Here is a 15,170-nt window from a genome sequence, read left to right on the forward strand (position 1 = left end):
TGGTTAATTGTTCTAACTATCAGGAAGTTTCTCCTTAGTTCTAGGTTGCTTCTCTTTGGTTAGTTTCCACCCATTGCTTCTTGTCCTGCCTTCAGGCGCTTTGGAAAATAGCTTGACTCCCTCTTCTTTGTGGCAGCCCCTGAGATATTGGAACACTGATATAGTAACCCATTTCATTATCATTTAACATATCTCATGATCACTTATGTAAAACAGTTGTTTTTTTTAAAAAAATATCCTGGAAAGATTTTTTTGTTTGTTTGTTTAGTTTATTTGGGTAGCCTTGTAGTCTCTTTACTGGCAGGCCTTTAAAAAGCTTCAAAAATGCTTTATCTGCTTTATCTTTCCCATGCATTGTTAAGAGTAACAAGGATTAAGACATGATTAAATATGTTCATGGGGAAAAGGATTCTGCAAGTGGAAAAGGACTTTAACACATTTCTCAGCAACTTCATGAAAATACAGTGCCCAAGATTTAGGGGTAAAGGTAACTATAATGGTTAGATTGGTAAAAATCCACAGATTACTTCCAAATAAGACATGGTTGGATAATTGCTCCTGCCTCGTTCACAGAAGTTCAAGGAATCTAGCACAGGTAGTCTTCAACTTACAATCACAATTGAGCCCAAAATTCTGTTGCTAAGTGAGACATTTGTTAAGTGAGTTTTGCTTCATTTTATTCAATTTTTATTGCCACATTTATTAAATGAATCACTGCAGTTGTTAAGTTAGTAGCATGGTTGTTAAATGAATCTTGCTTCCCTGTTGACTTTGCTTGTCAGACGATCACAAAAGGTGATGACATGATCCCGGGACACTGCAAATGTCATAAATATGAATCATTTGCCAAGCGTCTGAATTTTGATCACATGACCGACCATGGGGATGCTGCAATGATCTTCAGTGTGAAAAACTGTCACAAGTCACTTTTTTCAGTGTCATTGTAACTTTGAATGCTCACTAAATGTTGTAATTCAAAGACTACCTGTATATTTCACCTTTCATTAATAACATGCTTCCTCTACAAATTTTCCTTTCACTTTTCCATGACTAGTAGCACCAAGTCTATTGGGAAGCAGTCCAGCTCAGTTACTTGCCTCAATGCAAACTCTCTGGAATCAAACCAATGTGAGTGGCATGAAGTTCAAATGTAGATATAACACTTATTTCTCAAAACCAGATTCCATAATGACTTTTGATATCTAACCTAAAGTAGAATCAAGAAATGTAAAACTAGGCTTACCTCTGTACATTCTTGCAGATTTTTGTAGAGTTCAACCAAGCTCTCTCTTGATGCTTTAGTGGAAGGAGACAAGGAAAAAGCATGTTTCATATTTGAAGCACCATCTCGCAGTCTACACTGGATGCTGTATGCTTCATATAATTCTTCTATCTTTTTAAGAAAAGAGCAGAAAAATATATGTTTGTGTGCATCTGTAGCAAATATATGCCATATCATATGTTACTATTATGTGGGAAGCTATCACATTTCTAAAAGTTGTTCCACATACATACCCTAAATTGTGGGAAATGTTTCAGTTTTTCAACTATCTATGACGATTCAATCAGATCCTAATGGTAGTAAGACTCAGCCTTGAGACCCACATATGGATGTCTATCAGCCAACCAGCCATTTCAAGTGAGTTCCTTCTACTTGATCCCTGGAGGACCATTATCATTATCATGTGAGGAAAATCCTAGACATTTGTTTGCTTTTCAGTAATAATTATGGTAATTTTATTTACAATTGTTTATGTAGCATTACAATTACAGGATTTAAATAATAGAAAAACCTGGACTAGTGACCTGTTGTGCCACTTTTTCCACAGATATTTCCCTATCTAGCTAAACAAACAAGCAGAATGACTAAGGGCAAAAAGATAATGGAACTAGGAGCAACTTCCAACTTCCTGCTGGCTTTTACTGCAGCTGACTGCCTTCCGGCAACCAATGGTAGGATCAGCCTCCATTAGGATGGCACTGGTCTAACTGATCTCCAACAACTAGAACAGTGGTCCCCAACTTTTTGGGCACCAGGGACTGGTTCTGTGGAGAAAGATTTTTCCGCGGACTGGAGAGGTTTCTGATGCTATCTGCATCCCATGGATGGGATTTTGTTTGTTTGTGTGGACTGGTTGCTGGCATGCCGCAGACCAGTGCCAGTCCATGGATGGGGGGTTCGGGATCTCTGAACTAGAGGAGGAGTCAGTTTATCTAGCTTCCAGAGGTCTAGGGAAGGACTGGTCCACTGAACCAAAGTGATGCAGCACCAGAAGAGCACTGAGATAGCCACAGATTTGCTAAATTTCAATTCCACAGCATTCAATGGGTCCCAGAGTTTGCAAGCATTCTGTAAGTGAGCCCATTTAAGGTACCTTAGTTTTAAAATGGTTGCACTATGGTTGCCCACTTAAAGGCTACAGACATGAGAATGTCAGTAGTATATAAAATATAGAAAGAGTGTCATTCCTTGAATGAGATCATTTTTCTTAAATATAGAGCCAGCCTTATATTATTGTTGAGCCCTTCAAGCATGAAAGCGATAGGCATATTGTCTCACCTTTTACAGTCATAAAACACAATGAGTTGGGGTTTTTTTTTTTTTTCTTTTTCCTTACTCAAGAAATTTAGCAGGCATGGCAGAAAACTGGTTCTACAGGCTAAACATGGGCTGTGTTCAATAATCAGTCTGAATGTACACATTGAGAAGAAAAGGCCTCTCCTTATACAAGGAAACTTATTAAAGTTTTCGGAAAGCACCTAATACAATTTCCCCACAATCAATCTAGGGTGGGGGAAAAAAATACTCTCTGTTGAGATTTGCTTACACCACAGCAGTAAACTTGCAATTAGAGAAACCAAACTCTTACCTTGCTTATTTGAAATTCCAGTTTTCTGATATATCTTTCAACAGAGCGGATTTGCTTTGAAGGAATAGAAAAAGATGAGCCAGAGGTTATTTATACAATTCTAAATATTACACTGATTTTTATTATAGAATGTAGTTCCATGATGCAGAAACCTTTGTTTGGGCAATGTAGGATGTTCCCTTATCAGCGAGCATTGATATACCTGCTTACATTTGTTATCACTATCACTGGCATATACCAACTGAGATTTAAGAGCCGAGGTGGCGCAGCAGTTAGGGTGCAGTACTGCAGGCCACTTTAGCTGACTGTGTTCAGCAGGTCAGCGGTTCAAATCTCACCGGCTCAAGGTTGACTCAGCCTTCCATCCTTCCGAGGTAGGTAAAATGAGGACCCAGATTGTTGGGGGCAATGTAAATATATATATACATTGCTTACTGGTGTACACCGCTTAGAGAGTGCTTGCACTTATAGCGGTATATAAGTCTCATAAATAAATAAATAAATAAATTTAAAAAGAAAGGAATTAGGGCTTTCCATCACATTGCATTTCCCAGAAGCTGTTATTATTTCATTCTAATGGTCTATTATGGTCTAGAATTCTCTCTAGATCTTGAAGGATCAGGTTAGGAGATATCATTATGGAGAAAATCTACCTATGTGATTTCAAGAGGCCAAGACCAGCTTGATGATACATAATCAATCAATGAATTCTATAAATGCTTTTACAGTATTTAAATACCTGGGAAGAGCACATGAGTCATGAAGACCTGGTAGCATGCATATTTGGAAAATAAATAAGTGTTCTTATTTACAGGACCATTATTTCAATGGATATAAGCAATAGTGGGGGGAAAAGCTATACTTGACTTAGGAGGCAGTGACCAAAAAGCTTCTAAAGGGCTAAAAAAAATGGTGCCTGAGATACTCAGAGCCATACAAGTGTCCTAGAGATAACCAGTAGTCACAAAAGCTTCAAAGGTTTGTGAATCAGTGGCAATAAGAGTCAATAACACTGGAACTTTGATGGGGTAAAATAATCCTTAAAGTCACACTAGAATCTTTGGGTCTACATGGACATGTGCAGGGTTTTGTTTTGGTGTGTGTGTGTGTGTGTGTGTGTGTGTGTGTGTGTGTGTTTCAATACAGAAGTGATTTGTCACTACCTTCATCTGGAGTGTATTATTTTTACTTCCCAGTCCTAGGTGGTTCTGGTGGTCTCTTACCTAAGTAATAAACAAAATCCAGCCCTGGCTGGGGGGAGTGGGATGTCACAACACACAACTGGAAGAAGAGTCTTGAGAGGGAAGTTTGTTATAGTGGCTAAGGTGCTGCCTAGTGCCACAATAAGCATGAAAGCTGGCTAGGTGACTTTCAGTCAGTCACTCACAGGGTTATTGTTGTGGGGAAAAGAAGAGGAGGAAAGAGCGTTAGGTATGCTCACTGCCTTAAGCTATTTATAAAGCAATAAAGATAAGATAAAAATCTAATAAATAAACCTTTGTATTTCATATAATATATAAAACTCAGGTTTTAATAATATCATCATCGGCTCCTGTTGTGTAGCCTAGAATCCTAAAAATCAATTTCCTGATTATAGAGAAAAGCTAAACAAAAAACCCATTACCACACAGATAAATTTGGGTCAGTATTCCAGTATTCCTAAACTGAGGCTTAAAGCTCATCAAAGACCATAATAAAGATATTTGAAGATGAGCCTCCTTCTCTTGACTTCACTGTATTCAGTCCCAATTGCTTCCTTCCACCTTTTAACACTAAAATTCCATTTTTAACAGATGTTTTCTCACATTGAATGAATCAAGCATATTAAATTAATACATGGAAACCTGAATAATGTATTCTAGATACCTAGGATGTGATTCCTGAAAAGAAAACATAGTATATCTAAAGAAACCAATCATCTTACAAGAAGAAAAAGAGTCAAGAAATACAGGTAATAAAAATTAGTTAAGGAGGAGTCTTTAAGTATGTCAGAGTTACATTACAGCCATTGCCAAGACAATTTCTTACCTTGTCCAAATCATAGTAGAAACCCTGAAAAAAAATGCAACAATTTAATGCACAGATCAAATGCAGACAAACTATTCAAGCTCTTTCTATGAAAGAGAGAATCACACATTGTTGTTTTTAATCTAAAAATAAACAGTAATGACTCAAATATTATTTGGTTATATGCCATTTGTTTATATGGCTTATTTTTACATATTCAGTACAGGTAGTCCTTGACTTACAATTGTTCATTTAGTGACCGTTCAAAGTTAAAATGGCACTGAAAAAAGTGACATGACCATTTTTCATACTTATGACAGTTGCAGTATCCCCATGATCACATGATCGAAATTTGGCTATTTGGCAACTGGTTTACATTTATGATGCTTGCAGTGTCCAGGGGTCATTGATTCCCTTTTGTGACAAGCAAAGTCAATGGGGAAGCCAAATCCACTTAACAACGATGTTATTAACTTAACAACTCCAGCAATTCACTTAAGAACTGTAGCAAGAATGGTTGCAAATTGGGGCAAAATTCACTAACAAATGTCTCATTTACAAGAGAAATTTTGGGCTCAATTGTGGTCATAAGTCAAGGACTACTGTTATCTTCTTCAGACACCAAGTTTAAGGCTAGGGACAGGGTGAGTAACAAGAATTTTTAAAAAGCCAGAAACACATAATCAATGTACTAGCAAACTACAGTTATTTGCACTTCAATTGTTCCACAGCCCTTGTACTTTTATAAGTAGTGATACTGTTTGTTTCATGAGACCAATCACTATTCACTGCTGGATGAATCATCTATGCAAGAAAAATGTGGGTTAGACAGCATCACCACCAGATGGATTCATAGCTGGCTGACCGCCATATTCAGCATGTGGTCCTCAATGGAACTGCATCTACATGGAGGGAAGTGTGTAGTGGGGTGCCCCAGGGCTCTGTTCTGGGCCCAGTGCTCTTCAACATCTTCATCAACGATCTGGACGAAGGGATAGATGGGGAACTCATCAAATTTGCTCAACAGTAGTAGCTGTGAGAGGGATCTTGGAGTCCTAGTGGACAATCACTTAAATATGAGCCAGCAGTTATATATATATATTTTCTATTTTATATTCTTTTTTTTATAAATATAAATTTTTTTTAACTTTTTTTAATTAAGACTATATTCTGCTCTGGGAGGCCCTGGGGGGGGGAAGGGGGGGGTTGGGTAGGGGTGGGGGAAGGGGGGTTTTGTTGGGTAATGTTTGTTTTTATTTGTATATGTTGTTTTTTGTTTTTGTATTGTCTTTTATTTTCTGTAAAATTTATAAAACTCTTTAATAAAAAAAAATAAAAATAAATAAAAAAATTAATATGAGCCAGCAGTGTGCTGCAGCTGCCAAAAAAGCCAACTCAATGCTGGGCTGCATTAACAGAGAGATAGAATCAAGATCACATGAAGTATTAATACCACTTTACAATGCCTTGGTAAGGCCACACTTGGAATACTGCATCCAGTTTTGGTCACTTCGATGTAAAAAAGATGCTGAGACTCTAGAAAGAGTACAGAGAAGAGCAACAAAGATGATTAGGGGACTGGAGGCTAAAACATATAAGGAACGGTTGTTGGAATTGGGTATATCTAGTTTAACGAAGAGAAGGACGAGGGGGGATATGATAGCAGTGTTCCAGTATCTCAGGGGCTGCCACAAAGAAGAGGGAGTCAAGCTATTCTCCAAGGCGCCTGAAGGCAGGACAAGAAGCAATGGATGGAAACTGATCAAGGAGAGAAGCAACTTAAAACTAAGGAGAAACTTCCTAACAGTTAGAACAATTAACCAATGGAACAACCTGCCTCCAGAAGCGGTGAATGCTCCAACACTGGAAGTTTTTAAGAAGAGACTGGACAGCCATTTGTCCGAAATTGTGTAGGGTTCCTGCCTGAGCAGGGGGTTGGCTCGAAGACCTCCAAGGTCCCTTCCAACTTTATTATTATTATTATTATAGAAGGAGTCCAGGTTCCATAAGGATCAACCAAGAGAGTGCCAATTGGTCATAACCGATCTGCCTGAGCCCAGTTCTTTTGCAAGGAGCAGAAAACACATTTATAAAGAATGCATTGTAATTTAACAAGTCATTTATATATGTGACTCAGCTGCATAGCAACACATTTTGCCTTGTGCTTTAAGACTAAACAATTAACTTCATTGATCCGAGTTTGCTCTTATAATCATAGAGTAACAAAGGTGATTCATCCACAGCAGAGCAGTTAGGAACTTTCTGTTTTGGTAGCCAAAGACCTACTTTTGATAGTTTAAACTTTGTGATATGTTACCCATCAACTCTCAGAAGCCAACCTAATGAGGCTCTGATTTGAAAAACCTAGTTAAAAGAATTAAACTCCATTACTCTTTACTATTCAAGAGGTAAACTGCAACAGGGATGAATAGAACAAGTATTTGGATTCTGCCATGAGTTTTGGGGTGATTTGCAATACATTGGAAAGAATTTTCTTCTTTCAATATCTTAACAGCAACAATAAAACAACTCTCTTCCAACCTTAAATTGTCCTACTGAAATGAAGAAAGCATTGGATAAGCAGAAACAGACTTTCTGTGCAAAAGAACCAAGAATCTCATTTATTTCCTCTTATTTGTATGCATGAACTCATGAACTTTCTGTGCCAAATATGTGCATTTCACACCAGATTACGGATTATTGTGTCTCAGGGTTTCATAAAAGAAAACTGCACAAAGGAGAAACTAAAGATCTAACTATCTCTTTGTTATGAAAATATTTGGGGGATAGCATTTTTTTTCCAGAGGTGGACATGGGAAAGAATAACCCCATCCAACATTGATTTCAATGGACAAAAGAAATATTATAGTAACATTAAATGCAATGAGAAGAGGGCCAGTGGACATTCTATCCAGACCCTCCTCTCCTCTTCAAAACAGCCCACTGGGAAATCAATAGTCCAATTGGGCAAACTGAAGTTCAAGAAGCCAAAATGGCATAATGTGCATTTAATGAAAAGGGAATACTATGCCATAATGATTTCACCGTAACAAACTTTTCTGGCAAACTTAATAAACTTTTTAAATGATCCTTTCTTGATTATGTCCATAATATCTAGTGATTTAGCATAATGCTAAAATCTGGATGGCTGGTTTAGACAATAAACCAGTTGTGGCTCCTCAACTTATGTGTGACCCCATTCAGTTTCATCTTAATATTAAATTCAAGGGAAAAAAAGCTTCTTACCAGCCTGGAATTTCTTCTTCTGTCTCGGTGGCACTCTGATAGATAATCCAGCTCTGTTTGATGCATTTCCAGATATTCACTAAAGAGAAAAGATAGATATGGACCAGATCCATTTCAGAGGTCAGGGGAAAAAAGACATTTTCTAGTCTCTCACCACATTTCCATTAAACACAATGGGATCTTAGCTTGAGAATAGTTTAGTTTTCAGATGTGAGTAGGAGATAACAATCTGTTTATTTACTGCTTTGCAGTAGAGCCTTATCCTGTTTATTTTTGTCCCTTAACTCTGTGTTGGTCCAGAGGCATTTTAACTGCCACCAGAAATACATACATAGACACATTTGTACATCAGTACAATAGTTGAAGAAACAAACTGCAGCAGCCCACAAGGATAAACCTCATTGGCTTTCATCCCTATACATTTGTGGGTTAATTTAGACCAGACACAAGTAACTTAATTTTCTCTTTTTGTATTTAAAAAAGTTGCAGTCAGCATTATACTAGATGCAAAAACTGAGCAGTGCATTGTATTGATATTAAGCAGTGTATGCTTCTTCCAACTTATTTAAGGGATTTTTCTTTAACCACAGCAAAGACAGTCCCACCCATCCACCTGAGGCCCATTGTTCCTCTAAAATTCAGCCATTTGATCTTTTGCCAAGACTCTAGAGTGATCTCTAAGTCTAATTTAAATATTTATGCACATAGATGTACAAAATGCATCCTTAAATTTTATTGAGTCAAAATGTGCCAACTAATATAAAAGTAGCTACCTGCGTTAAAGAATACTTATCCAAAATGTGTTAACGTTCCATTAATGATTTATTTAGGTCTGAAAGATAGCTTGATATCTATTTAATATACAGTAGGAAAAGAAGGCATGTGCTTGTATTCTATGTAGAATTAAATGCAGTGTTCCAAGTGTGGTTACACCCTGGTTTCATATAAAGATATTGTGATATTGACAAGCGTTTATTAAAATTCCTTTCTTAAAAAAAAGGAATTCCATGCCTTTCTTTAAAAAGCAAGATAAAGAGCATTGGCACTTTTGAACTTTGGTTTAATGAAGACTCCTGAGAATACTGAGGACAGCTAAGAAATTAAAACCAATGGATCTCTTGAGGCCCAAATGACCAGACTTAAATTATCCTATGTCAGACATATTATGTGAAGATTCAGCTCTTTGGAAAAGTAAAAGCCAAATAAAGAAGAAGATGACCAGCAGCAAGATGCATATACTCAATTATATGACAATTGGAAGACCCAAAAGTTCAGGTTAGAGACATAGTGTCATGGAGAAAATCTATGTGGTCACTAAAAGTTGACAACAACCTGATGGCATCTAATCAACCAATGATAATCTATATGAAATAGGAGTTCTCTACAACTGCTGACCCACTAGATTTACTGATCTTATAGGCTGAATATGATTATAGCAGATTTATTTGTCAACAACAACAACAACAACAACAACAATAATAATAATAATAATAATAATAATAATAATAATAATAATAATAATAAAGTTGGAAGGGACCTTGGAAGTCATCAAGTCCAATCCCCTGCTCAGGCAGGAAACCCTACACCATTTCGGACAGATGGCTCTCCAGTCTCTTCTTAAAAACTTCCAGTGTTGGAGCATTCACCGCTTCTGGAGGCAGGTTGTTCCATTGGTTAATTCTTCTAACTGTCAGGAAGTTTCTCCTTAGTTTAGGTTGCTTCTCTCCTTGATTAGTTTCCATCTGTTGCTTCTTGTCCTGCCCTCAGGTGCTTTGGAGAATAGCTTGACTCCCTCTTCTTTGTGGCAGCCCCTGAGATATTGGAACACTGCTATCACGTCTCCCCTCGTCCTTCTCTTCGTTAAACTACACATACCCAATTCCAGCAACCGTTCCTCATATGTTTTAGTCTCCGGTCCCCTAATCATCTTTGTTGCTCTTCTCTATACTCTTTCTAGAGTCTCAGAATCTTTTTTACAAAACTGGATGCAGTATGCCAAGTGTGGCCTTACCAAGGCATTGTAAAGTGGTATTAATACTTTACGTGATCTTGATTCTATCCCTCTGTTAATGCAGCCCAGCACTGTGTTGGCTTTTTTGGCAACTGCAGCACACTGCTGGCTCATATTTAAGTGATTGTCCACTAGGACTCCGAGATCCCTCTCACATTTACTACTATTGAGCAAGGTACCTATATTATACCTGTACATTTGGTTTTTCTTGCCTAAATGTAGAACCTTACTTTTTTCACCATTGAATTTCATTTTGTTAGATAGTGCCCAGTGTTCAAGTCTGTCCAGGTCCTCCTGTATCTTAAGCCTGTCTTTTGGAGTGTTGGCTATTCCTGCCAGCTTGGTGTCATCCGCAAATTTGATGAGTTCTCCATTTATTCCCTCGTCCAAATCGTTGATGAAGATGTTGAAGATCACTGGGCCTAGAACAGAGCCCTGGGGCACCCCACTACACACTTCCCTCCATGTAGATGCAGTTCCATTGAGGACCACACACTGAGTACGGAGGTCAGCCAGCTACAAATCCATCTGGTGGTGATGCTGTCTAACCCACTTTTTTCTATCTTATTGAGTAGTAGGTTGTGATCTACTTTATCAAATGCCTTACTGAAGTCCAAGTAAATTATATCCACAGCATTCCTCTGATCCACTAATTTTGTCACTTGGTCAAAGAATGCAATAAGGTTTGTCTGGCATTATTTCTATTATTTGATTATGATTAGTAACTATGGTTTGCTTTTAATTTACTTAGCTTAACCTTGGTGCAACATGTACCCAAACCAGAAAAGGTTGATCATTGGTTAATTTTCCTTCCAGTCTCTGGAGACAGAACTGAAATGGAGAATTGCCTACAAAATGGAGGTTCTGCAACCAAGTGTCTTCAACACTCTGGTAGATGTATAAGATAGCAAGTGAAGCTCAGCCTTCCATGACATTAAGATCAGTGTCCCTAATTAGCATGGGACCAGGGCAATTCCTCCCTGTCTCCCCCCTCCAGAAAAACAGGAAAATCATAAATGGAAAGCTACAAATCTGAATCTAAATAAATCATTTCAATATAGCAAATTATACTATGGATCAGTATACTGAGTCAAATTTGACATTTGGTTTTAGATGCATAAACATACACACTGAATTAAAATCTATTGTCTGGACAATCTCATCAGGGAGTCCATATCAAGGATGACCTTACAAAGAATGGTAAACCTTGCTCCTCAGTGATATCACTGCTCAAGCCCATCTTTGCATCTCTGCAATGTAATTCTGCTGTGAAGTAAAGCTTTCAGCATCAGTACAGATAGCTTGTTTTTTGTTGACATAGAACAACAAAAGCAGCAGTCTCCAACTTTTCTGGCTTTGCAGACCAGCAGGGGTGGGGGAAGAGGGGATAGTTCTGCACCCGTGGTGGGCAAGTGTACACGCACAGCTCCATTTGCTCAAGCTGCAGGCACACATGCCCGCCGCTTGTACAAATGTGGTTGTGTGCACGCGATCGCCTGCCCACTGCATGCACAAGTGGAGCTGCATCCACACACTCACATGCCGCTTCTGCAGCCCAGTTGTGAAAAGGGTTGGGGACCCCTGAACTAAAACATCCTCCTTTTGTGAAAGCCCGCCTCTTTTTGGATGTTTTAATTTTCTGGAAATCAAGTTATGTTTATACTGCATAACATCAGAGATGATCCCACTGTTGAAATTCATTTACTTATTCTCAGCTCCTTTTGGTGAAATTAAATAAGGCTAAACCATAACAAAATATTGCAAATTCCCCCAAATACATATGATTGGTTTTCGAAATGGTTCTTACTTAAGCCCTTTCTTCAAAGCTTCAAACACCTTCTTTACTTGTTGTGGTTTGGGATCGCAGAGGACGGCCACTTTCTGTAGAGAAGAATACATCTTGGCAGATTTTACTGACATTTTGGATCTTGTGGATCCTTTGCTGAGAGATTTTCTGTAAAAACAGAAATGAAAGGATAACATGAGAGACAATTCACCAACCTTTATTTCCTTTATAAGTGGTTGTAAAATGAGTCAAATCACATTCAATAAATGTTCAAGAGAAACACAGTGGCCATAACTGTGAGCAAAGCCCTGCCTGTCTAAAGTTTGGACAAGTGATCCATGTAAAATAGGAGTGGTGCCTTGATCACATGATCATAGATATCATTTTGATCTTGCTGACTTCTCCATAGAACTTGAGTCTTCCCATATTCAGCGGAGCTTACTCATGTGTTTATTGGCATGTACAGAGATCTAAATGTTATCATCCAAACAGAACTGAAGAAGCTTCTTGGATGAAAAGCACAACATTTTCAAAGAAAAAAAGAAAGAAAGTCCAGTTGCCTTTTGGAAAAGGACCTTTGGGACAACAATGACTTGGATGATTGAGAATCTCCATAGGCATATCATCCAAACTCTTCTCATACCTATTCTATGATGAGAGATAAGAGGTCAGTGGAGATTTACTAGCATTTATGTCTAAGTAATAGGTAAATGTTTCCTGTCCAGTTATGTCCAACTCTAGGTCACGGTGTTCAATTTTGTTTCTTACCTGAGGAAGCCAGCGTTGTCCAAAGACATTTCTGTGGTCATGTGGCCAGCATAACTATACTCCAATGTGCATGGAACGCTGTTATCTGCCCATTTAAGTGGTACCTATTTATCTACTCATATTTGCATGCTTTCAAACAGCTAGATGGGCAGGAGCTGGAGCAAGTAATGGGAGCTCACCCCATTGTGCAGTGCTCAGGCCTCAAACCTAGGCTGTCAATTTTCCAGCTAACAAACTCAGCATCTTTAACCACTGAGCCATCGGGCCCCCTATGTCTCAGTAGACAAGCTAAAATCGCTGCAGGTGCACAACTACTGTAGCTGACCATGACAAATCTCTGAACAGTTAAGCAAGTTCACACCTGATGAATCCTTGGACCAAAGATTGCCAAGAAATAACACAGCTGTGGACTAAAATTGGAAGTCGAAGAAGTTCAGAACATGCTGGAGGAAAGCAGTGGCAAGACACATGTTATCCACCAGAAAACAATAAAAAACACATTGCCCAAACTTGCAGTGATAAATTGGTATCTGTGGAAATAAAAAGCCAATTTATTGCAAAGCTACTAGGATTTCCTTTTTTGGTTATACTAAACAGATATATGTTTAAACTAACATTTTACTTGGCAAATGAAAATATTTCTCTATAATGGCATTATTTTTAAAAGTCTCAAATACAGTACTTCACATCTATCAGCATGCTGTATCAGACAGCTCCAATAAACAGGTAAGAACTGGGAAAGATAAAAGCAGTTATATGTAGACTGTGAATATTCTACTACATAAGCTGTTTTCTGCTGCTATAGGCAATGTGCTATGCATAACACTAATCTGTGCTTATTGCTTGTTTACAAGAATATTACTAGTAAACTTCAAGGAGCCATTAAATGTTATTGGATTATCCTGAATGTTTCAGATACAGATAGTCCTCAACTTATGAACACAATTGAGCCAAAAACAACCATTAAGCAAGACAGTTGTTAAGTGAGTTTTGTCCCATTTTATGACCTTTTTGCCACAGTTAAATGAATTATGCAGTTGTTAAATTAATTTGACTTCCCTCATTGACTTTGTTTGGTGGAAGCTGGCTGGGAGGGTTACAAATGTCATAAATGCATGCTAGTTGATCAGATTTTGATCAGATGACCATGGGGATACTGCAACTGTCATAAGTGAAAAACAGTCATAAATCATTTTTTTCAACTGTAACTTCAAATGATCACTAATTGAATGGTTATAAGTCAAGGACACCCTGTATATAATTTTACCCTTCTTGTTTTCTAAAATCTTTTTAGAAAATACTTTATTAATAATAGTTTATTAATAATAGTTAATTAATAATCAGTATATTTATTTTGCTCCAAATCCCGCTAATTCTCGTTGAAGGGAATAGTCAATATTGTTTCTTGAAAGCACGAAATGTTTGATTTTTTTATACTTTTTAAATTTGCTTCATACCAGAGCACTGCCTTAATATGGGATTTAACGTTTCAGGCCACTGGTCACATCTGGAATTTTGAGATCATATTAAGAGCCCTGGTGGCACAGTGGTTAGAATGCAGCACTGCAAGCTACTTCTGCTGACTCCTGACTGCCAGCAGTTTGGCAGTTCCAGTCTCACCAGCTCAAGGTTGACTCAGCCTTTCATCCTTCCGAAGTCGGTAAAATGAGGACCCAGAGTGTTGGGGGCAATATGATGACTTTGTAAACTGCTTAGAGAGGGATGTAAAGCACTATGAAGCGGTATATAAGTCTAAGTGTTATTGCTAAGTGTTATGGGCACCCTTGCAAAATTCTCATCTTCCAAACAGCAGAGCAGAGAGTTTTAAGCCTTTTTAAAATTACATTTTCATTCATATTACCAATGATACAATGCTTAAATAACTTATATCTCCCTTTTTTAAAAATAGATAATTATATAACACCAAGTGTTCCAACTGGAAGATTATTTAAAATCTGGTCTGCTGATACTTCTTCATATGCTTAATTTCCCGTGTTATCCTTCTTCTAAAGTTTGGCAAACTGACTTAAATGTAAACCAATCAATTGTATAGTATACGAAGATATATGTAACTGGATAGTATACGAGTGATTTATAATCATGTATGTTTTTGGGAACTATTAACTGAGATATAATTAAAACTAACTGGGAATCTTAACTCTGTACAAAGCCATGAATTCAGTGGATGATGTAATTTATTCTCTTTTCTTTTTAATTTTCTCATCTTAAACAAGATTAAGACCAAATCATTAAGAGATCAATTTAACTTCTATTTGCTTGGACATGTAGTTACTTAGACTTCCTCACAAATACATGCAGTCTTGTTTTCTCAGGTTTTATCACTAAGGCGCAAACATAACACAGTGATTAAGAGATGAGATGAATCCATAGTCCAGAATCTCCTACTCACCATGAGCAAACATAATGTTGCTCAAAGAATTACTATTGGCCATCAACAATGTGTGTTATTAGGAGCCCCATT

The 15,170-nt window shown here is 37.7% G+C and overlaps 1 protein-coding gene across 2 annotated transcripts in view; it reads right to left on the minus strand.

Moving 5' to 3' along the window:
• Nucleotides 1–15,170, minus strand: part of RIPOR3 (RIPOR family member 3) — a 120,787-nt gene that overhangs the window by 45,408 nt on the left and 60,209 nt on the right. For both annotated transcript variants that reach the window (XM_039345259.1, XM_039345260.1), the window contains exons 3-7: nt 11,942–12,088; nt 8,124–8,202; nt 4,899–4,922; nt 2,871–2,924; nt 1,244–1,393 (exon numbers count right to left, since the gene is read on the minus strand). In XM_039345259.1, the coding sequence (XP_039201193.1) occupies nt 1,244–1,393; nt 2,871–2,924; nt 4,899–4,922; nt 8,124–8,202; nt 11,942–12,088 (454 nt within the window). The remainder of the gene's footprint in view (nt 1–1,243; nt 1,394–2,870; nt 2,925–4,898; nt 4,923–8,123; nt 8,203–11,941; nt 12,089–15,170) is intronic.

The sequence above is a fragment of the Crotalus tigris genome, unplaced genomic scaffold (genome assembly GCF_016545835.1).
Source record: "Crotalus tigris isolate CLP2741 ecotype Arizona unplaced genomic scaffold, ASM1654583v1 scf7180000017947.1575755, whole genome shotgun sequence".
Classification (NCBI taxonomy): domain Eukaryota; kingdom Metazoa; phylum Chordata; class Lepidosauria; order Squamata; family Viperidae; genus Crotalus; species Crotalus tigris.